Source organism: Neomonachus schauinslandi, chromosome 1 (genome assembly GCF_002201575.2).
Source record: "Neomonachus schauinslandi chromosome 1, ASM220157v2, whole genome shotgun sequence".
NCBI lineage: Eukaryota > Metazoa > Chordata > Mammalia > Carnivora > Phocidae > Neomonachus > Neomonachus schauinslandi.
In genome coordinates, this window is record NC_058403.1 from 22,574,355 (window position 1) to 22,598,974 (window position 24,620).

At 38.8% G+C, this 24,620-nt stretch overlaps 1 protein-coding gene across 1 annotated transcript in view; it reads right to left on the reverse strand.

Moving 5' to 3' along the window:
* The window catches only part of NCAM2 (neural cell adhesion molecule 2), a 528,788-nt gene extending 506,410 nt beyond the window's left edge, over positions 1-22,378 (reverse strand). Inside the window, exon 1 of the mRNA XM_044913789.1 lies at positions 22,219-22,378. Within this exon, the coding sequence (XP_044769724.1) occupies positions 22,219-22,273 (55 nt within the window). The 5' untranslated portion in view covers positions 22,274-22,378. The remainder of the gene's footprint in view (positions 1-22,218) is intronic.
* Positions 22,379-24,620: the final 2,242 nt, after the last annotated feature.

A 24,620-nucleotide genomic window follows, 5' to 3' on the forward strand; every position in this document is an offset into this window, starting at 1 on the left:
TAGTAATTTGGGGGTGGAGTCCTGGACCATTTTCTTACACCATATACAAAGATAAACTCAAAATGGATGAAAGACCTAAATGTGAGACAGGAATCCATCAAAATCCTAGAGGAGAATATGGACAGTAACCTCTTCAACATTGGCCACAGCGACCTTTTTCAAGACACGTCTCTAAAGGCAAGGGAAACAAAAGCAAAAATGAGCTTTTGGTATTTCATCAAGATAAAAAGCTTTTGCACAGCAAAGGAAACAGTCAACAAAACTAAGAGGCAACCCACGGAATGGGAGAAGATATTTGCAAATGGCATTATGGATAAAGGGCTGGTATCCAAGATCTATAGGGAAATTCTCAAACTCAACACCCAAAAAACAAATAATCCAGTCAATAAATGGGCAGAAGACATGAACAGACACTTCTCCAAAGAAGACATACAAATGGCTAACAGACACATGAAAAAATGTTCATCATCATTAGCCACCAGGGAAATACAAATCAAAACCACAATGAGATATCACCTTACACCAGTTAGAATGGCCAAAATTAACAAGACAGGAAACAAGTGTTGACGAGGATGTGGAAAAAGGGGAACCCTCTTACACTGTTGGTGGGAATGCAAGCTGGTAGAGCCACTCTGGAAAATAGTATGGAGGTTCCTCAAGATGTTAAAAACAGAGCTACCCTATGACCCAGCAATTGCACTACTAGGTATTTACTCCAAAGACACAAATGTAGTGAAAAGAAGGGGCACATGTACCCCAATGTTTACAGCAGTAATGTCCACAATAGCCAAACTGTGGAAGGAGCCGAGATGACCTTCAACAGATGGATGGATAAAGAAAATGTGGTTCATATATACAATGGAATATTACTCAGCCATCAGAAAGGATGAATACCCACCATTTGCATCAACATGGATGGAACTGGAGGGGATTATGCTAAGTGAAATAAGGCAAGCAGAGAAAGACAATTATCATATGGTTTCACTCACATGTGGAACATAAGGAATAGCATGGAGGACCATAGGGGAAGGAAGGGAAAACTGAATGGGAAGAAATCAGAGAGGGGGACAAACCCTGAGAGACTCTGGACTCCGGGAACCTAACTGAGGGTTACAGAAGGGGGGGGGGGTGGAGGATGGGGTAAACGGGTGATGGGTATTAAGGAGGGCACCTGATATGATGAGCCCTGGGTGTTATATGCAACTAATAAATCGCTGAAGACTACATTAAAAAAATGATATAGATGAATACAATCTGCTCTGCCCTAAGCTCTTTCCAAGGATGGCTATATGAAATGGTACTATTAAAAAATATCTGGATCTTTCCTAAAATTAGTATGGGAGTCATCATCTATTAAACTGTTTAAAACTATCTGGCCTCAGCAGTCACACATTAAATCAATTTTAATCTTCCTTCTGGATAAACAGTATGGTATAATTTGATAATCTGATAATAAAAATTACATATCCTATTTTCTCCTTTACCCAGAAAACTCTGAATTAAATGTAACTTTAAATGCACTAATATAGCTAGTTTTTATTTTTTATGCTATTGCCTCTCATGTTCTTATTTAGGTTTTTAGGAGTACTCTTGTATGTATATCTTTCACAGTGTGACCACAGATAAATTTTCACATGTGCAGGTTATAAATCCTAACGCATTTTAAAGTAAATTGAGTATTTAGGAATATTTTATTTTAAATCACAGACATTTTTAGGATGGCTAATTTCTCCTACTTTAACTTTTAGTGTGCTTCTGTTATTGGCAGTTTTGCTTATTTAATTATTGTAAGATATGTATTTATATACAAACCACTTCTAACTTTCTGACCTTTTTCCTGTTAAAATTAAACTGAAAAGAGATTATAAAAGTTTTGACATTTGTTTCCTCAGAGTGAAACATTAAAAATAATCAAAAATGGATTACTCAGAAATTGTCAATACTCTATAATACTACATGAACACAAACGGACTAGTTAGAAAAAATTATTAAATAGTTTGCAATTATTTCAAAACATAGATGTTATTCTTTGGACATATTTAGTAGTCAGAACGAATTAACTTGGGCGTATTACTAATATAATAGTTTTAAGTAACAAAATAATTCAAATATTTATCTGGGTGGTGCCATTTGAAAAGTCATTCCATATTTTTTATAAGTGAAATAGACTTTTGCTATGGACTATTAAGAGTCGGGGGGGAAAAAAAAGAAATTTAGGTAGGTAGGGAATGCACATTAGTAACTAAAGTGTATACCAGAAGATAAACCTCTGGGGTTCTGACTATTATACTTACTTGCTCTCTTCTCTAAAAGTTTGTAAGAGAGATCACTGAGAAGGAAGTATAAATATTCCTTATTAAATTGCTAACTCAAACTAGTGAATTAATATGAAGGAAAAACACGAGTTTAATATTTAAGTATATATTTTCAGAGAACTTAGGACAACTTTGATTATTTAATTTATATTTCCACCAAAACTGTTCTAATCAGATAAAAATTTATCTGGCTCAGTAGAGGTTAAGTGCCTGACCCTTGATTTCGGTTCAGGTCCTGATCTTGGTGCTCTGCACTCAGCAGGGAGTCCGCTTGAGGATTCTCTCTTCTCTCTCTCCCTCTACCCCTCCACCCGCTTATGCTCTCTCTCTCTAAAATGAATCAATAAATCTTTTTTTGTTGGTGTTGTTTTTGGAGGTGGTGGATATATTTTTTTTTGGAGGCAATGGATATATTTATAAATCTTGAATTATACGTATATTTATTTTTTTTTAAATACTCTTTTAGGGGCGCCTGGGTGGCTCAGTCGTTAAGCGTCTGCCTTTGGCTCAGGTCATGGTCCCAGGGCCCTGGGATCGAGCCCCGCATCAGGCTCTCTGCTCCGCGGGAAGCCTGCTTCTCCCTCTCCCACTCCCCCTGCTTGTTTCCTCTCTCGCTGTGTCTCTCTGTCAAATAAATAAATAAAATCTTTAAAAAAAAATACTCTTTTAAAAAAGAGCAAATATTCTATAACATTTATCAGTAAGATGTGCTAATCTGTGAGTCCTCACAGCCAGATACTTATCTTTTTCATTTAACACAAATTCCTTTTGTCACAGTTTTAAATCTCTACTTTTATAATATTATAAATATAAATAGCACTATAAGAGCATCATTCATTTATTTTTTTTTTCAACAGCTCTTTACTGAGCATCCACTATGTGAATCACATAACACAAAGCCTTTGTCTTAGAATCTGATTTAGAAGACAAGATCAGTGAAATTAAAATACTTTACAACCCAGGACTATATGAGATTATAAATGGGCGGTACTAATCTATATTCCAGGGGTTTATAAGAGAGAAAGGTAGTTTGGAATGACTAAGAAAGGTTTCAAAAATAAAGCAGGGTTTGAGCTTCATTTTATATGATAAACAGAGAATTCAAAACTGCCATCTTATGAAGGGTCTAAAAGCTACCTCTAGAAAATTATTCTGGGATTTTTAGTTGGGCATCAAATCAATCCTTCTACTTTATGTAAACATAATGATCACAATCTGCTCACTGCCCCTCTTTCATGTTTCCATTTCCTTTTGATATGTCTACACCCCAGAGTCTTCATCATCTTGCAGCTCTCTGAACCTGCTGCCTGGGACGTTGCACTCGGTCCGTTAAGCCATGCAGCCCTTGACAGGGAGTGCAAGAGTGGAGAACCAACGTGTCACTGTTAGCTTTGATTTTCAAATGGCACTTTTAAGTAGAGCATGGCAGAATGGGTAGCTTTGAATGCTAGGATTTTAGAGTTAAAATCCAGGCACTTGAAAGAAAAGAGTATTTTCATAACAAGTGTCCCTTTAAATATCAGTAACGGATGACTCAGAGCAAAGAGGTTATAAAACATGATCCACAGAGAAGGAAGAGTGCACCTGCTCTAAGGACAGTTCCCCATTCCCTAAAAAGAGAACTGCAACTAGTTGTTGGGAATGATGAAAACAGGTGATTGTCCAGTGTCAGAGAGTTACCTTTTCCTTCTTTGTGTTGTCATTCTTGGTGGGACCCAGAAGGCAACTGGCCAGATTGCCCTACCATCTCTACCACCATAATGTCTACTACTATCACCACTCAGAGATTTGAGAGCAGAACAGGGCTTTTTCTTTGTTTTCTATCTGCAAGCATGCAAAGGGCATGGGCATGACTGACTACAATAAGGAACAAAGATTGGGAAGGCTAGTTGGACCCAGAGGGCCCAAGGTATGCTCCTCCCCTAAGTCTCCACTAACTCTACTGCACTGTGCAAGAGATTTAACAAGCTTTCCTATAATTCCTTTATTATGATGCAAATATTAGAGGAGACTATATTGCCACTGAACCACCTTGGCCAGGGAAGGGGATGTTGAAGATCACTAAAGCTTAAATAAACCAGAAAACCCAGCAGCTAGGAGATGGTGCAGGGCGGTGGGGGGGTGTTACAACTAGCTAGGTCGTAAGAGAGGAACTGCTAATGCTAAGCCTCTGAGCATACCAGGGTCAGTGGGAGCTGAGGTGGAGCCTTATTCAGTAGTGTGGGAACCACCTGTATTGATCATGTTGTGGAAACAGACTATACGAAACATCAGTGTTGGAGGAGGTCATCAAGAGGACATGACCGCCAGCTGACCCACGAGCTGGACACAGGCAACTGGAGGCTCCTCACCTCCTCACCAGGCCTTAGTGCACTATGCCAACTGTTCCCACAATGGGAGCCATTTTCAAGTACGCATCCTTGAGAGAACAATGTGTTGGCGAGACCATGTGGTTGGCATACATGACTGCACCCAGTTCAGGCTTCTATATAAACTTTCAAGATTGTGGCCTGTAGGTGCAGAGATTACTGTCTGTGGGCACTCAACATAAGCCTTGTCTGTAAATTTATTAAACCTGACACCTACCAATCTGCCTCTTTCTTTAGTCTCTTCTTGCCTCCCCCCACCCTGCCATGATATGGGCCAGATTGCAAACCAACAGTCAGTAGTACAGATACTGCCCAAATTCCAGGCAGAACCAAGAGCCGCATTCGAATTAAGGACGGATAAGAGTAGAGAAACAAACAAGGACAATAAGCTTCCCCCTAAACCCAGACACGAGTCTGAGTAGGATTATGGGAAGAGGAGGAAGTCCTTGAGAGCGAGACAGAACTTGGCACTAGATTCAGAATTTAAACAGTTCTCAGTTGGTCACATAATAGATGGTGTAATTATCCTTAATTCCTCGTTCTGCCTCAGTTGTGATGCCCTGCACCATGACAGCAAACAGCTAACAAAGAAAAGCAGAGACCCCAGATACCATAAAGGTCCCAAATGCCAAACTGACCAGCTGCCATCCACCCTTCACAATGTGTGGGAAAACTAAACAGAATGTAATCAATGGTGCAGTGACAACACAGTTGACAACACAGTTCTCCAAAACTAATAATCACCTCAAAAAAAAAAAAAAATCTGACATCTTACCACAGCACTGTTTTTCACAGAGCCAAACTCTTTGGAAGCCTTTTAAGGAAGGCTGGTTAACAAATTATAAAAAAAAAAATATGTAATTACACCTTGGCTTTAGAGTGATTAATAATGATAGCTAATATTAACTGAACACTTACTATGCAAGTAGTGCTATTATTAACCCCATTTTACAGATGAGAATATTAAGGAATAGAGAAGTGAATCACTTGTTTGCCATCTCTCATTAAGCAAGTGGGTGAACGGGATTTGAATTTAAATTTGCCAGCGTTCAGACTCTGTGCTCTTCACCATCACACAGCCTCTGACATGAAAGAATATTTTGAGGGCTCAAAGCATTTGCATGCCCACAAATCAAAGTAAAAATGTTTGCAAGTAAAATTAACAAAACTTTTGCTTTGACGCCGAAGGGAATGTAAAGATATTTAGCTCTAAGTAGAGATCTGGGCTTCACTGAGTATGGAACAGAGCTGGAAATAAAACACAGATGTTGAGTTATTTCTTGAAGACATCATTTGGGCCACAGGATCCAAATTTATTTTCAGGAAACCACTACCAACTTGTGCATGGGAAAGAGTTTTGCCCCAGCACTAACCAGCCATTGGCCTCAATGGCTGGAACTGCCATGTGCTGGCACGAATTCATTTAGAACCCAACCATTCAGGCAGAACGCTTCAACAACCAGCCACGCGATGTGAATTCTGAACACTTTAGAAACAATTTTGACTGGTGTCACCAAACCATAAGGACTAAAAGAATATCAAAGACATCTTTTAAAATGGGATGATTCAATGCCATTTATAGAAAAAGGAAGGCTCTTCTCAAAATACTTTTATCTCCATAAAACCATAAACCAGTCAATGATAAAGTTAATAGACACTATTTAATTTGAACACTATTACTTGGCTGCAAATAAGTAAACTCAGTTGTCTTGAATACCTGCAAATACAGAAATGTTTTATATGAAAAACATTAGCAACATATCTCACAAAAGCTCTTTACACAAATGAATTTGTTCTCTGTCATCAGAAATAGAAGCAGATTATCTACTTAGTAATCCTCAAAAGGGACATGACAATCAAACACAGATACAAGAGAATGTGTATCTACATTTTATGATCTAATCCTTACTGTGATATTACAAATATGTTAAACAATTTGTTCAGCAGCTTTGAAACAAATGTTATAACTCAGTTGTACAGTGCAATGTAAAAGAGAGCATAACACTGCGAGAAACTTAGCAGCCCTCATGTCTGCAGTTACAAATTGGGGAAAATGAAAATGAAGAATTTTTCAAGCATGTGCATGCATTTCAATCACAGTCCCTGAGCTGGAACCAAAGCATCCATGTTCCAAATGCTGATTTTATCTATATTCAGGGAATATGTTTTGACGGAAAACATCATAAATTATGAATGTTTGTGTACTGGGAGTTTGTTTTAAAAAATAAGGTGGGAGAGCTGCTTAGCTGTTCATTTTGTATAACAGAGAGACAACAGATATTGTTTTGTAGTCTTGAGAAATTAAACACTAGCTAATTAGTCTTCAGTTACACTAAGTGTGAATAATAAGTCCAATGTTTTATCGTGGAGTACATTTTCTTCTTAGAGGCAAAAAGCAGCAAAGAAGAAATCACTTAAAATATTCATGAATTTCAGCCCTAATGAAAATAATGGAATAAATATATCAAGCATTTTGACACAGCATGGAATGATGGAATGATTTTCCAAGGTTTATATATATATATATATATATATATGTATACGTAGGTGTACACACATACACACACACACACACACTCCCCCCCCATTCTATATATATATATATATATATATATATATGTATATATAATTTTATATATTTGGCCATTCATAAAAACAGTGTTGGTGAGAGTACCTGGCATGGGGGTAGGGGATGGGGAGAAGAAGAATAGTTTTCTAAGAAAAAGTAATTACAGAGCACACACAGAGTTTTATACCCTAAGCATCTTAATCTCTATTCTGCCTTTTAATTCACTGTGTAGTCTCAGGAAGAAACCATCTAGAGGCCAGGAACTGGTGTGGTTCACATCTTGGTCTAGGCATGTAGTAGATTAGCACCCTGATTAGTGAGTTTACTCATTTCAATACTTAGCCTGTCTCATCACTCAATATCAAACCAATATTTTGTTTTCAGTGTCCATTTCTCTTTCTAAAGGAGACCCTGGCCTCCATTTCTATTTTTCATTCAACTCTTTCAGAAATCAAATGAATATTTTTCCTTGGCCCCCTTAAATTTGAGAACATTATTCTCCTGTCTAGTTTGGGGGAAAAAAAGCAATGAAAATGAAATACATTTCCTTTAAAAAATTAACTTCTTTGATATCATAAGATTCTGGAAAACCAGTCAGGTTTATATGATTTGTTTTACCCCAAATCTTTTACCCCAGCCATGCCACACATACATACATACATACAGTCTTCAAACACTGTCTAGCAGGAAGCAGTCAAGCCCTCAAATTCAAAGTAAGTCTTTAGTCAAATCCCACTTTGGCCACTTTATAGCTATGTGACCTCAGGTAAACTGTTTTATCACACTCTCTCTTAATTTCATTATCTGTAAAATTTAAAAAGAAAAAGATAGTAAAAGATGTGTAAACACAGATATTAAATAAGATCAAGTATATAACAGCTTTTTCAGGAGACTTCCCAGGATATACCGTGTTCACAAAGGAAGTTAGCATCCTTACCTACCATTCTTCAATGCTAACAATAGTGAAACTATGCCCAATGTTAACAGTTTCCTTTTACAGCCACCTGGCAAGGAAAGAGGACTCTGTTGCCAGCCAGCTGGGGTTCCAATCCCAACTCTGCCACTGAGTAGCTTTGTGAGTTTGACAGGTCATTCAAACACTTCAAAATCTGTTCCCATCCTATTCTCTAAAACAGAATCATCCTCACAAGTAAGTCTGAAGAATTAAATCAGATCACACATACAAAGTACACTGAAACGGCACACCGTAAGTGCTTAATAAATATTGACTTCTGACATAGTTTACATTCTTTGTCAAAAAGGGCCCCCTCAACATCTTTGTGGCAGACACACCTGACCACCCACTGCACCCTATTTCTTCTCCCTCGTTCTTCAGTAAATGAACACTGAATTTGATGGAACAATCAGACGCTTCAAGGGAGGGCGACCTTCCCCTCAGAAACAGAAAGGAGGTGATTCATCAGGGGAAATCATGGTGATGACATTCTCCTCACCAGCCATTAGTTTAGGGGAGTTTCTATGATACAATTCTAGCCAATGAGAACTGAGAGAAGTCTGCGGATGATATATGAGAATGTATCCTTTTTTTGTAATACAAGGCCAGTGGCATATTTATCTTTTCTAACTTAAGATTTTATTGTAGAAGAACGTGATACATGAAACTGTTGCAGACAACTTTCTTCCATAAAGTCGAGGAAAAATAGCAAAAACCAAGGAGAAACATGCAGTCCCAACCTGCCTCCAGATGATTTCTTACATGCTATAATAGATTTTTATTTTTAAGCCCTCCTAAATGTGTCCTTTTCTTCTTTGACCTGAAAAGCATCCTAAACTGATGTAATTTCATTATGAAAGTATTCAGTAAGTCAATCACAAACTGATGACTTACTGAATTATTCATGACTCCAGTTTTTACAATAAGAGCAGCCATTTAAAAATACAGTTTATATTTAAATATTAATGCTATAATGAATTACACTAACCTGGACAATCAAACTGCCATGAACCCAATATTTCTAAATCCTATTAGTTCTCTATGCTCATTAATGTTTTAGGCCCCTAAAAGATTTACTCATTTGCTAACTGGTAGTCATTCACCTGGAATTCAGCCATTCAAAAGAAATAGCCAGAAAGAGTGGTAAAAACCTGAAACTACTAAAGCTACCCCTAGTACTTCCTTTTTCCCTTCAGCTATCCCTTGCTGCTTCAAAGGTACCATGTTTAAGTCAGAAAAATGAGTAAAGTTTTAGAACCAAATATTAGCTAAATTTGAATTTCAAGTCCTTGACTTATTAGATGACACTTAACTTTTATGAAATTCAGTTCCCTGATCTGTAAAATAATACTTCAGAAATCCCATATATGTTGTGAATATAAAAATGAGGTAACCCATAAGAAAGTACTCTGCACGGTGACTGACAGATTTTTTTTCCGACATTCTCCCCTTTACTAAATTCTAACCAGGCTCCGCTGAGCTCTCTTCACAACTAGGTCTCAACCCTGACCTATAAAGATTTGAATGAAGCATTTACATTATTTTTAACAGCTCAAGGCTGCATCCCTGGGATGACTTAAAGTGCCTGAGAAAACTCAAGGCTGCCAAAAGACTTCCCTGTTTGTTTATGTCCACACCTCAAGATAGGACCCCTATCTCCCAATCTCTGTGGGAGGGTAAGAGCCTAACTTTGATAACCACCAGTTAACAAACTCAGGCGGTTTCAAACAGACCAAACCACCCCTTCCTGCTTTTTGTAATTTTTTCACTTCCCTGACTCTACTGAGCCCCCATGTACCTTCCTCCCTATTTCTTCATTGTCTCTTTAAAACACCCGGTCACCTGGTCACCTCTATACAAAGCAACACTAGGCTCTTTACCCTATTGAATAGAGTAATATCCTTCCTTCCCAATATGGTAAATTACTGATTAAAATCTGTCCTTAACCACTGTAACTAGTGTCTTGCTTTGTTTCTCTCTGACTCTTCCCTCATTCAATTAATTCATGAAATATTTACAAACAGACACTGTTCCTTGAGGGCACAAGGTTGTCTGTAGTCCCTCTCTGTTTAGGTGGGCATCTCCTTCTCCCCTTGTATGCATATAACTGTCACCCTTTATCCCAGCTCTTCAAAGTCTTACCCCACCACTCCTTCCTTCCTTACCTTTTAGCTGATGAATCACCCTCGAAACAAAACAGTACTTGATCTTTACTAACAGTTTTTACTTTCCTTTCTCATTCTTAGCTCCCTGCATGCCTTTCTGCTGAGTCAGAATATGTCCTGGAGTCACAATTAGTCAAAGACAATTTACACTTCTTAGGACAACTTCCCTTCTCCCATCATAAATCCACTTGCAGGTACATCACCTGAGATGTGGAGACTTCTAAATGAGGAGCTGAGAGGCAGCCAAATGGGAAGAGACAAGTGAAAGTTAACAAGTCCCCTGCCCCACCATAGTCAGTAAGGTTAATCCTTTGATTTTCCTAGCAAGGAGCGACATTCTGCTTGAAGAAGTCATCTTTCTCCAAATAATCTCTATTAATGCACAGAGTAGGATGGAGGGTATTTTTAATAAAATGTTTCATACAATAGAAACAGAACAAGAACTTGAAAGAGAAAATACATTAGAAACTTAGGGTACTTCATAATTACTCAGGATTCTGTACTAAGTATTATTTAAATATCATGAGAGATCAGACGAGATCGTGAGAATACTAGAGTTGAATACTTCCTATCCACTTTGGATATGATTGTGAAAGTTTTCAGTAAAGTACAGAGAATGACACAGTATCTTTCAATAACCTGTGCTGAATTTTGTTGCTAAATTGCCGACCACGCACAATGCCCACAGAGATAAAATGCATTAGCATGGGGCTCATGAGCCGGCTCTGAAACAAAATGACTCACGTGGATAACCAATTAAAGTGATCATACATTATGTGAAATTTGGGGGCGGGGGGGGGATGAAAGTAAAAAAAAATGGATGAATCAGAAACAGTGGTCATATCTCTAATTGCAAACTGTGTTTCAAGTTAGAAGTGGCATACACAATACCAGTAACATTAGGGGATAAATGGAAGGCAGACAAATAAATAGGTGATAAAGACATTCTGGAGTATCTGAAAATGTATTTTGTCCAATTAACTTAAATGCTCTTACCATTGAAGTCAGACATAGAAAACATCATAAAATCATGACAAAACATGGCTACCAGATAAGAAAGCAAGTTTCTGGGTTAAGCTGAATTTCCTTTTTTAAAAAAAGAAACAAAATTCAAGTGCCTATGAAAAAATAAGGCAAAATACTCTTATCTTGCTTGTCTTCCTATACATATAGTTTAAAATTGGCTTCCAATAATCATTGACTGAATAATCAACTTTTAATTAACCCCAGGGATTATCTTGATTTCTGAGGACTTTAAATATTTGTTCTATTGACAAATCAGGCATCTACTATTGACAATATCTAATCTGTTTAATTATACCATTATCAACATATTATATCTCCCTCATTTATTTCTATGTACTGAAGACTTTGAAACCTTAACGACATAATGGTCTCCTATGTCTTAGATAAGGCTTCAAAAAAACAAATCTTATAGCAAGATTTAAAAGTCTGCTTTATTCCTGGTCTAATATATTTTCAGTACAGGAGATAAGGCAGGTTATCTTTTCTTTCCTTCTGACTGGATTATTTTATAGATACTCAAATATTTATTGAAGGCCTATCACGTACAGTAGTGATATAAACAAAATTATTAGAACAAATACCCAGACCAACAGATAATATATTCCCAACAGTCAAAACCAAATATATTTTTAAATAGTTTGTTTTACTCCTGCTGGGTAATATTTAAATATTTATTTAGCACATATTTACTAAACATCTACTATGTTTCAGGAATACACATACGAATTTACAGTGAACTCCCTAACCAAGTGCATTGTATTTAATGGCAAGCCAGCATGGAAAGGCATTCTTGCTCTGAGGGAGTTCACACAGAAGGTCACATACAATTACAGTTTAGTCTGACATGCAGAATTCAGGTATATTACCATCTATGATTGTATGTTCAGTGTCTTGCACATTGACTGGGTATATATGTGTTGAGAGAAAGAAAAATGTCTTCAGTGATGAAATGGCTGAGCTGAGTTTTGAAGAAAAATAATAGGAATTGTCCGAGCAAAGAAAGTTAAGAAAAGTGTAAAATAAATGAGATGTGTTGACACAGGGCCCAAGTCTGGGAATTTTAGAAATGGCGCAAAAGTGTTCGGTGTTCATAGTAACAAGCACGGGGCTAAGAATACAGGATCCTGCAAGTGAATAAAAGGTAGACGTCTTAACAGTTCTAAGTTAGGAATTCCCGAATAAGTCAAGTGAAAGGGAGTCCTCTAAAATGAACAGCATGTATCCTGTAAACACAGTCCAAAAGTAACTTTGAAGGGCAGAGTAACATAAAGTATCTACTGTACCACAAAGTTATTTCTGAGAATTGCTCCATTAATAGGAGTAAAATGTATTTCTGTAAAAGCACAGAGGTTACAATAGGAAAAATGCTGCATCTAGAATAAAATATTTATATCAAGTTCTAAGCCAACCATTTTTCAAGAGTTTCTTCTTGGACAAGTAATTTGGTATCTTCGAGGTTCATTTTCCTCTTTTCTAAATCGGGAATAGTATCTACATTTCAGGGTAATCGTGGGACTTCAAGTAGATAAATTTAAGTTGACCATCAAAGTTTTTCTTAACTAGTACGTCTCATTATATAATATGTATATTTGAAATCATTAAATTCTATAATGTAACTCTAACCCTTTGATAATTCAAAAGTTTAACCTAGTTTAAAATATTAGTATATAATCTATACAATAGGTAGGGTGAAGCCAGTGATTTTGTGATAAAGAGTATGAAAAAGAATTGAACAGGATTGAAAATGTACTTAATTTCACTTGGCATTAGAAACATTAGAAAATTATAAATGGTTTATGTAAGTAAATAAAGAAAATTTTAAAAAAACAGGTCAATATCATTGATCAGTAGTTTGACAAAGATTATGGCATATACTTCATGTTATATTTTAATCTTCACATGATCTGTGTTTCAGATTTCTCTCATCAATGGCACAAAACTATCACTAGAATATAAAGATGCAACCGCTCTGCTCAGGCGGTATATTCAATATTTGTCATTGGTAGATAATAATAATCAGAGGTAAATTAAGGAGGGCAATAAATATAAAAATAATCAGAAAGAGTAGTATTGTAGTTATTAAAAAGCTGGTTGAGAATGGACAAGTTATAATATTAGAAAAACTGTCTACAACCCTCATTAATACTTAGAACAAAGTATATGTGTGCTTATTTTCTTAAATTAGGATGTACTCTACTGTAAGTCTTAGCTTTATTACATCGGTTTATTTTAAAGTGGTGGCATGTGTTTGTATGCTAACACCATATTTGCCTCCCTGAAAAACGCTGGTGCCTGCAAAATTACGCAGTAAAAAATATCACGGCTTATGGGAAAAGACAGGATTAGAGGTCAGAAAATTCCAAACCTACAGAAATGTGTAACCAAGCACTAACAACAACCATAATAATCTTAATTAAAATACCAGAAGAGTTAAATCTTTACTGATGCTTGTACCTAGCATTTGTATCTTCTTTCAAGATGCAAGGCCTGAAGGACATTCATTCTAAAATGAAAACTATGATCCAGGGTGTAGCCTTTAAAAAAGTAAAAACAAATATATCATTTTAACACAGGAGAAAGTGAGCTGCACTCTTAATATTTCCAGATACATAATATACGGGAAATCAAGATGGTTCTTAAACTGCTAAACAAACAAATACTTGCAGTAAAAGAAAGCACTTGAGTTGATTTTTCATATTTTCATATTTTTCACTAACATCTTCATAGATTGCTAAGGCTTTCTCTTTATAGTGAGAAAGCTTGCTCTTAATCACTTCAAAATTAATGAGCTGAAGAAGTGATATATGGAACAACACAGTTCCTGCATCATCCCCCTATTAACCAATCCTGTATCAAAGAAACACACAAACAAAGGAACCGAATTATATCTTAAACGCGTAGGCTGCACTTTGGCTGCAACTTTGGGTGTCAGCCACAGAACATACTCAGAACATGCTCAAGGCCAATCCGACACTCTCAATCTTAAGACATCATCTATCAAAGGTGATTTTATCAGGATTAAATGAGACAATGAGTGAAAACGCCCAGCACAGCTCCCTGGCATTCAGTAGGCACTCAAAAATACTAGTTCCCGGGGCGCCTGGGTGGCTCAGTTGGTTGAGCGACTGCCTTCGGCTCAGGTCATGATCCTGGAGTCTCTGGATCGAGTCCCGCATCAGGCTCCCTGCTTGGCGGGGAGCCTGCTTCTGCCTCTGACCCTCCCCCCTCTCATGTGCTCTCTCTCTCCCATTCTCTCTGTCTCAAATAAATAAATAAAATCTTAAAAAAAAAAAAAAAATACTAGTTCCCTTGAAGACTAACAGAAAAATGTCCAATTCTATATATTTCATATCAAAATTTTTGATATTAGTTTATTTTCATTTCCTTTTTATTTTCCTATTTCTTCATGTTTTGTTTCCCCAGAATAAAAAAAGAAAAATAAAGCTATGCATAAGCAGTGAAAATGAATTAAGAATATATAATAAAAGAAATTTGACCTATATGCTTCTGAAATTTTACTCAAAATTCCAGACACACACATACCAAATAATATTAGAGCAAACAGTGATGGAAGAACAAGAGAACAAAGTTAAATAAAAGTGGAGAAAAATTCTGAAATGAAAAGATCAACAGCTGGCCTTTCCAAAGTTACTGATGACATTTCTATCTAGACGTTCCATGGATACCTCAAACTCAACTATCAATGTAGAAAACTACGAACAGGCAAAACAAAAACAAAACACCTCTCGCCTAAAATAAGTGGTCTTATTTATCTATTTCCCTATTTCTATTAAGATAACCATTCTTTCTGTCAAAAAGACTTAAAATTTCAGGTACCACCTGCTTCCTAATTTCTCAAATCGAATGCCTTATTAAAATCCAATAATTTTTCCAGAGAAACATATAACATGACCCCTCAACTCCTTTTTCATTTCCCTCTGGTCCACCCCATGCATGGCCAGGAGACTTAAAAACAAAACAAAACTTAAAACTTGTTCTTCTCCTGCCCAAACAATGGCTCCTGAAGATCTACACCAGAGTCAAGCTCAGCCTGACCTCAAGGCCTTTCTGCCTCTCAGTGCCACCAATATTTCCACAATCGAGTCCAACAACTCACCTTTCCAAACTCTTAAATTAATTAATTGAATTGTTCTGTCCTCTGAACACTGGGAGCATCCTTTCTCACCATGTGTTCACCTGTTGTTAACTCCTTGTCTTATCTTCTCCATCTTCCATGTTGAATCCCCTTCTGCTTCAGTGAATGGCAATGGTTAAAGGGCAAATCTAATACATGGTTAAAGGGCAAATCTTTGTACATGTCCTGAGTTCACATATTTGTTTCCTGGCTGTGCAAACTTAGACAGTTATTTAAATTCTCTATGCCTCATCGCCCTCAAGTGTAAAAGAGGAATAGTAGTACAATTAATAATGAGAGGGCTGTTGTACATATTGAGCTACTTAGTACATGTAAAGTACTTACAATAGAGCCTGGCAGTTAGCAAATACTCAACAAATTTTAGCTCTTTCTAGTTTTTGAATTCCTAAGGGCTTATTTAGACCCTTTAATTTTTAATTAATTATATATCTTTTCTCATTTTGCAACATTTTGTTGACCAGTTAACTGATCTCTCATATGCTTACTTGGCTTTTACATTTTTTGCCTTCTCAACTATCAGCGTTGAATTCTATGCACTACGCCTTCCACACACATGCAAATTTTCAAACGAATACATTAAATACATTAAAAGTAGGCATTGAAAATCTAATCCTAATTCCAGATAACTCCTAACCATAATTGATATAGGCAAATCAAGTAATTCCTCTGTACCTCAATTTCTTCATCCATAGAATAGTTAACAGTCCCTTGCTGATCATTCGTTACAAGGTGAATGCACTTCCAGCCAGTGGTCTATAGGGTTACAAGATGCTGCCATTATAATAATTGTAAGGCCTGAACAAGTATTTGTTAATTGATTAACTGACAAAATGGCACAAAATTTAAATACTACCATTACTTTGAGCTGAAGAAATGTTAATTTTTTTAAGCTGCTGCAAAAGTTTGGGAACTGAATTAAAAGTTTAGAGACCAGAGTTCTAGCTACTATTTGGATCTTTAGTAAATCACTTATCCTAATCGTGTGCCCATCCTAAGCCTCTCCTCGACTAATACCAACCTGGTGTTGGCCCATAAAAGGGATTTATCATACAATAAGAAACCCATTCCTCAAGACCCTTTACTGCCATCTGCTGGAAAATTGTGAAAATAAATATGTATTCTAACACCACGACTATGAGTGGCGCCCCCTGGAGTTGTTCATCACACAACCTATACAACCATTCCTAGGAATGCTGCTGAATAAGGTGTCTGAGGCACTACAGGCATTCAATAAATGCTTGATAAATGAGTAAATGATGAATGAGCCACCCTATCAATGAATTAGATTATCTCCCCCCCCCCCCATATGTATTCCTATTCACGGAGAAGTTTGCGATGACTTAAGAAAAAAAAATGAATAAATGGAATGTTTTTAAACCATGGGCAGATTTGTCTGTATTCATAATATACATCTGGCATAATAATGTCTGGCACAGTAGGGTTGATATTTTATAGGAGCCCTACACATACCTATTATCACAATTGCTCCTCAGGGCAGTATAGCAACTATCAGATATATTTACGTCAGATTTTTCAAATAAGCACATGATGGCTCTGAGAGTTTAAGTTACTTCTTCAAAGTCAAGAGACTTAATGGTCTAAATCTTGATTTCAAATCCAGTGTTCTTTCCCCTTTCCTGCTAATTTTAATAACAAAATGGAGCCAAGAAAATTCTGACCAACTGACCTGAAATCCTTAAAACTGTCATCTGTTGATCATTACATTCGTAAATACTCTTAAAATTCCCTATCATACCCTTTAACTATTTAAATTCAGATAAGTCTGTTTCATTTGATCATAGCTTTCTAAAATGCCTTGTAATGGTTGATGAATTGTTAGTGGCCCAAGTGAATATGTGACACCAGGAAGTACATTGAGAGCCATTTGGAACCAGCACTATTATAATTGTAACAGTGTAAATAGTTAAAAGTTATTAAAATATTTTAAATAGTGCCATATAGAAGCACTTTTTTTTTTTTTTTAAAGATTTTATTTATTTATTTGAGAGAGAGAGAATGAGAGACAGAGAGCATGAGAGGGAGGAGGGTCAGAGGGAGAAGCAGACTCCCCGCCGAGCAGGGAGCCCGATGCGGGACTCGATCCCGGGACTCCAGGACCATGACCTGAGCCGAAGGCAGTCGCTTAACCAACTGAGCCACCCAGGCGCCCTATAGAAGCACTTTTATTTGCTGAACAATTAAAGATACCTTGGCTCTATGAAGTTCAGGAAGATTACATTTAATAAAAGCATAAAAGCACTTGGTGCATCTCAAAGTGTTCTCATAACATATAATTTGGAAAATTAAAACTATTTTATAAACTTTTAAATAGGTTTATCTTCAATATAATTGGTATAGTATAAAAGGCACAGGGAATTTAGAATCTAGATTAATAAAACTTGAAAAACAATGATATCCTCCTTGTCAGAATATTAAAATTATTAAATTAATTTTGCACAACACCCAGAGGACTCATTTTATTCTGGACCACATAAAAAACAAACAAACAAACAAAAACAAAAGCAATTCAAACTTGCGCTACCACTTATCAAGCACTTTCTTCATGCTTTCAAAAGTTCACTGCTATGAGAGTGACCTTGAAAACATAAATTAAAATCTTTTTCCAAATGTCAAAAGCCAGAGAGAGCAGCAGGACTAGTTCCATGGGGCCTTCTGATTGGCAACCTTGTTTCCATTCGCATTCCTGCCTCCCAAGGAAATAGACAAAAACAAATGACACTGTTAGGCTTGGTTACCAGCTTCAATTTCTATAGCTCATTTCTCAGTCCTATTACAAACTAGCTTTATGTCTGAAAGAAAGCCATTTTATTTACTAAATTATATGAAATTTGACTTTCTTCTTGTACTGAATGAGGTTATTTTCTTCCATTAATTGCTTCTCTAATGGGACATTACCTCTGGAAGAACATTAGCCCACTGTGTCATTGAAAAGACTCACTGGACCCCCGGGGCCCACCACCTTCCCTTCTTGCTCTCCTGGGCTCCAATTCAGCATTAGAAACTAAAGTGGCCAAATGCTCTGCTTAACTCCTTTGACATAAAGCAGGAAAGGAAATCCTCTGGGTTGTTCATTGACAATAACAATATTAATTCACACAGCCTATCTTCTCTAAGTGCAAATGCATATGGAGTTGATTCAATAGAAACGTTGCAAAAGAGGCTGACATCAACAAATTAGAGCAGACTAGATTAAAAAGGACGTGAGAGAGGCTGACTGTGTCACAGCCTACACTGAAGACAGGTTTGTGGAGACCTTCCTATAGAAGTGAAACTCATAGTCACCCACATACTAGTAGTAACCCACACACCTACACTTCCTGTAGAAGTGAAACTAGTAGTCACCCACCCACCCACCCACACACACACCCATGCTTTATTTTTAGAAGGTACACTTCTCTAATGAAGGATGACTTATTAGCACTTCACCAGAGAGAGAACATGTAAGCAGATGCCTGTAAGTTCAACTAATTAACCAGGCAATTCACCTCCCTCTCCCCATGATTTTGGCTTAGGCAAGTGTTCTGACTGTATGGTTGAACTGGATTGCAAAAGAGATGAACAGCTCTGTTCTTACCTTACAGTTTCATACAAAAATCCTTCTATTTCATACATATAAGCATCCAGTAATAGATGTTTATTATAATCACACTTGAGTAATTTTTAAAAAGGAGAAGACAATAATTTTAGGAAGCGTTAAAGCTTCAGGAAAGCAGCCCATACGTATTACGGTTTGGGAATTGGGATTTACATAGATCCAAACAGCAAATGCACTGTGAATCACAGCCTCAGGTTATTACTTGAAATTTATGATGACAGAGACTGTGACCAAGTTTTGAATACAAAGAAAAATAATTGCCGAAGTTAAGAGTTACAGAATCTCCTTTCCGTTGACCACTAAATTCAGACTTGACAATTAAATCCCAGCCTTACTTCATTAGATATTAATCTTGCAGTGGAAATGAGAGGCTTTTAAAGAAGCATTTCTGCTATAATAAAAAAGGCTCTCACTACAGTAGAACAATAATGTTGTGTTGAAAGTTAGAACTATTAGACCTCGTTAGCTAATTATGGTATTGGCAACCACTTAAGTTGCTCAGTTTTTCACTTCTGTCATTTTCTGCTGTTCAACTGCTGCAGTTCAAAACGTTTTGACTACTTAAAAGGGAATACATCACCGTTGCCTTTCCCCAGTCTAACTGCACACCACTTTCCAAAGCAATAGCTTCAATCATGCTTCATAAAATCTCCTGCAAGTATATTGTTGGAAACATAAATCAGCAAGCTGGGATTTTAGTATTTCTAAGGCAAGCCCAGGGATCACTAACTGGAGGCTTTTCCACGACCCCATTTATAAAAGAATAAACAAAATTATGAGTTACACTAGATGCCTTTTTTTCAAAAACTGCTCCAGTGGTGTGTCTGATACTTGCTTCTGCATCCTTAATTGGAGGACAAAACACTAGCATAGGAGAATTGGACTCCAGGATCAAGATTGCTGTTTCCCAGCATCTCTGACTTCATTAAGACACATGGCACAGAAGTACTACATGTTCAGTTTCACAAAAGCTAGGTCTCTCTGATATGCATCTACACCTCTATGAGTGCCATGCATTTTTAAATCGCACTAGATAGATATGTAGAATGATGCTCTCCTCCTTCCCTGTTTCATTACAGTGAATATAGGCTCCTTTTCAGGCATGCTTTAGTGTTAGAGCCCCTCTGTACAATCACCCTGCATTCTGAATTATAAATTAGGGGAATCACAATTTCAGATATGTCACATATACAAGCCCAAATTAAATTGTGTCTGCATATAGTATTTAAACATTCCTAGATTTCTCTTTTGTCCCCCAAATTCCAACACACTTAGTGTCCATAAATGTAAATTCACAGACTCCACCACGGAGATATATTTCTTCTCCAAACCAGTCACAATGTAATCGTAAGTCTGCATAAACTTGCTTTCTATTATGCCCCCATCTTACTCCACACTAGCTACACTCGGTTAATTGCAGTGGTATTTTAACTGCAATTTTCAGGGACTGCTTCTTAGGATTCAATAATACCTGTCTATGTTATAAATGAACAGTTAAACATAAATCAGCAGCTCTGCAAAAATAAAAGCAGCATATCTGTAGGGCATAAAGTATATGTTGATCTTTGCTAAAATAGTGATTAACCAGGCTAATATCAGCTTCAGATGAATATATCTGCAATTTTGCTATGACTGAAATTTTGCATACTTTATATTATTAAGGGGAAATGAGTAGCATCTTACCAAGACACTTTATAAACTATAGCAACATTCAGTTTTGCATTCTGAATTCTGAACATAAAATCTGCATCCAATCATGTTTCATCAGCCACTAACACTATATAGCTTTAGGGAGGTGAGGGCAGAGAAAGGAAGGCTTCGTATCCAAAATGTCAAGCCCTGCTGAAGAATGATAGAAGGACCCAGTGAGTGTGGAAGAACAGAAACAACCATTTCTGGGTTTAAAATGGAGTTCTACCACCCCCTGCTGGACCAAATGAGCAACACAGAAGAGGCTAGAAAATGCTTAGAATCGAATATAGTGGAGATATTTTAACTTGTCTTGTAATTTATGTTTTCTCAAAAAACAATTTTCACACCATACTAATAATATAACATCCTATGCAACTACCACACGTCACAAAATTACATCTATTTTCTTTTTCTTTAAAGACTTCCACCAATGCATGTTTTAGCATTTTGTGTTCCCAATTAAATGTCCAAACTTGTCTGGACAGTTGAAAATGCTTCCATTTATTATAAATATATTTTATGTGAACGTGAACTATCCAAACAAAGCAAGATAAATTCAGATCTATCTCTATATAAACAGAGGTAGCTTCCACAAATTCTCTCAGGTTATTTTAATAAGCTATTCATTTTTTTTTTTTTTCCTCAAGAGGTAAAAATCTCGCCAGTTCTCCACAAGCTAAAACATCCCTTACAGGTGTAATCACAATCTGACGCTATAAAAATTTTCAACCTTGATGTATTAACAAGGGTGGGGGGGGTGCTGAAAATGAATGACTGCAACACATGCCTAGTTTTATCCATTTGCCGTCTTACACACAACATCCATGGCCCCTCTCTTAGTTTCAATAGAAATAAACCATCATCGTTCACTTCCTAGTCAGGAATTGGGGTCTTGGGAAAGGGGGAGGAAAAAGAGTCTCTAAGAATTGAATTTCTTGCACACGAGAGAGATGTCACAAACGAGTTTAATGCTGATAGTTTTTGCTGCTTCTGTAACAAATCGTCGTTCCCTTTCCTTCCTCAACCTCAGATATTTAACTGTTAATACACACCAACATACTCATCCAATTTTTGATAATGAAAATCAGAGCAAGCCAAGATCCCAGAAAAAGAAGCAGTTTGCCTCGATCTCCTGCTCACTGATACCAATCTCCAATTCTGTATTTTCTCTTATTTAAGGGTCTCCACAGAACAGATACAATTTTTAGCGGCAGCTAAAATAAACAGTGAAAATAACAACAACAGTAACTATAACTTTAGTTCTTTCATTTAATTCTTCTTGTATCTCCCTCTGCCTCTCTTGGTTGGGTGGAAGGGGGAGGGAAAGTAAATGCAATAAAGCACCACACTCCTACCTTGCCCGCTACTGACAAGCAACCCGAGCAGGTAGAAGGAGAGGAGGAGGCTCATGTTCAGGACGTGACACTGGAGGACAGTTCCAAAGTTATTAAGTCCAGCCCTGGAGAAAGAACCTTCCGCTGCCACGGCCGCCTCAGCTAGAGCCGCCGCCGCTCCCGGGGTGCCCCAGCCGCCCGCAGCCCGCGCGCTCCTCCTCGCAAAGTGACTGCAAGCTCCGCTCCTTGCCGCACTATATCCAGGCAGCTGCGGCGGCGGCGGCAGCACCAGCAGCAGCGGCCGCCGCGGCGGCAGCACAGCCGGGCGGGGAGGGAGGCGGGGGCGGGGGCGGGGGCGGGGGCGCGGGGTGGGGAGGCGCGGCCGAGGTGTATCCCTCCGCGCCGCACGGCGGCCGCTTCTCTCGCGACGCGCGGCCCCAGAATTCGTCAGCAGTCGAGCTCGGAGAAGCGGGTTCGGTTCCCGGTGCCTCCAGCTGGAGTGGCCGCTGCGATCGGACTGGCACGAGCACGACTGCGAGTGGCGACCGCACGCTCAGCCTGACGGCGACCCGCACGTTGCGGACGCCCCTGGGCCGAGGAGGAAGGGCAGCCTGGAGTTCTGCACCGCCGCCGGCCAGTTCGCGGAAGCTTGAGCTGATGCTGATGCTGCAGGCGGCCCCCCGGCCCCGGGCTCTAAGCGCGCCCGGACTTAGCGGGAGCGGGGAATCTGAGTGCGGGCGGTGTATTCTGCCGCTTGAATTCCTCCAAGGGCGTGGGAGGGGAAAGATTCTGTCTCTCCCAGGCCTTCCCTCTCGCTCAACCCTTCAGCATGCTGCCCCCTTCCCACGCTTTCCACTCTGCCGCGATAGAGGGGAAGCAGTTGTCCTCTAGTGTCTACACTGCCTGTCTCCTCCCTCTGTAGAGGGTAGGCAGGAAGATCTGAATGGTGGTCCTCATCTACGTCGACCCAGTGCCGTTAAGAGCAGGTACTTAAGGGAGATTGGGGAGGGGGCGAGATGTTGGAGGGGCTGCGTTAAACTCGGCTGATAGCGCTAGCTGCGTCCTTGGACAAGTCCAAAGTCTCCCCTAGCCACTCTCAGCGGGCTCTGCCCTCCGTCCCCAGCGCACAGCACCGGCCAGGTCCCCGCGAGGAGTGCGACGAGGGAGGTCCTGGAAAGGTACAAAGATGAGTTGCGCGGGGATTCTTCCTCAGCCCGCCCACCACCCGTACACACACCTGCGTGTGCGCGCGTGTGAATTGGAGTGATGGAGCCGTGGCAAGCGCCCAGAACTAACTCTCCTTCTCTGAAGGTTGGGGCATATCATTATTTCTCCCGTGGCTAAGAAAGGTTTGTGAGTGCGATGTCAAGCCTGCGGCAAGAGCGAGCAGGAGGCAGACTCCCTGGCCCCAGGGCCCTGGTCGGTCGGCCTAGGTCAGAGCGGCCGGCTGGAACTGACAATGGATCCTTTCATCTGCACATTCGTTCTGGTTCCTTAGGATACTCAACTGCCTCACCTCACACCCAGCGAGACCATTGGCCATTTCTTTATCAGTGAGGACGCAGAAGTAAAAAGTGGGGGGGATAGAAATATTGTAGAGCTCAGAATCCAGTCCCCCACCACCTCCCTCCAGGCCCCGAACCGCCCTGCAACACACACGCTGGGATTTGATGCTGAAATGCAGGTTTCCTTGCTTCAGGGCGGCCAAAGGGGTAGAGTAGAAACAAGCTAACACGGATAGGGGAGATACTGTCTGCGATTTGTGTTCCCCAGGCAGAATGCGATCTTCTTACACAGAAGATTCACTTACTTGGTATCTGGGATGAGTTTTTGAGATGAGTAGAGGCAAAGGCAGCTGTCAACATATATGATGGCTGAAGTCTAAGCACCCCTCAGTTTGAGAACCTCTTCTTTTGCTTGATTTTATAGTAGTATATTTAGGACAATAAATTTAGGAAGTTCTTTTGCTGAAGTTCCCACCTCACACATTTTCCTCATTCTGCGAGGCACCAACTGTACTTAAGTAAGGTCACAGTCAGCTCTTTTCAGGAGAGGGTGGAAACAGCACATTTATAGGTGTGAAAATGACTCCTTTATTTTCACCAGTTCTTGATTTCTCTAGGGAATCAAAAAATACTACACACACAAACACACACACACACACACAGTCTCACTCACACACACACACACACACACACACACACACACACACACACACGGTCGCAGAAGAAATTTGAAAGCATACTACCTGTGCCAAAAAGCCTCTTCACCGTAGAACCTGAAATTTTTCAGTGTGACATCAGGAGTGGTCAAGTGCCTAAGACATACAAATACACACACACACACACACACACACACCTGATAATCCTGAGAATTAGATTCCCCCCCTATATTGTTGGAAATCGAATTACTTTTATTTCAGG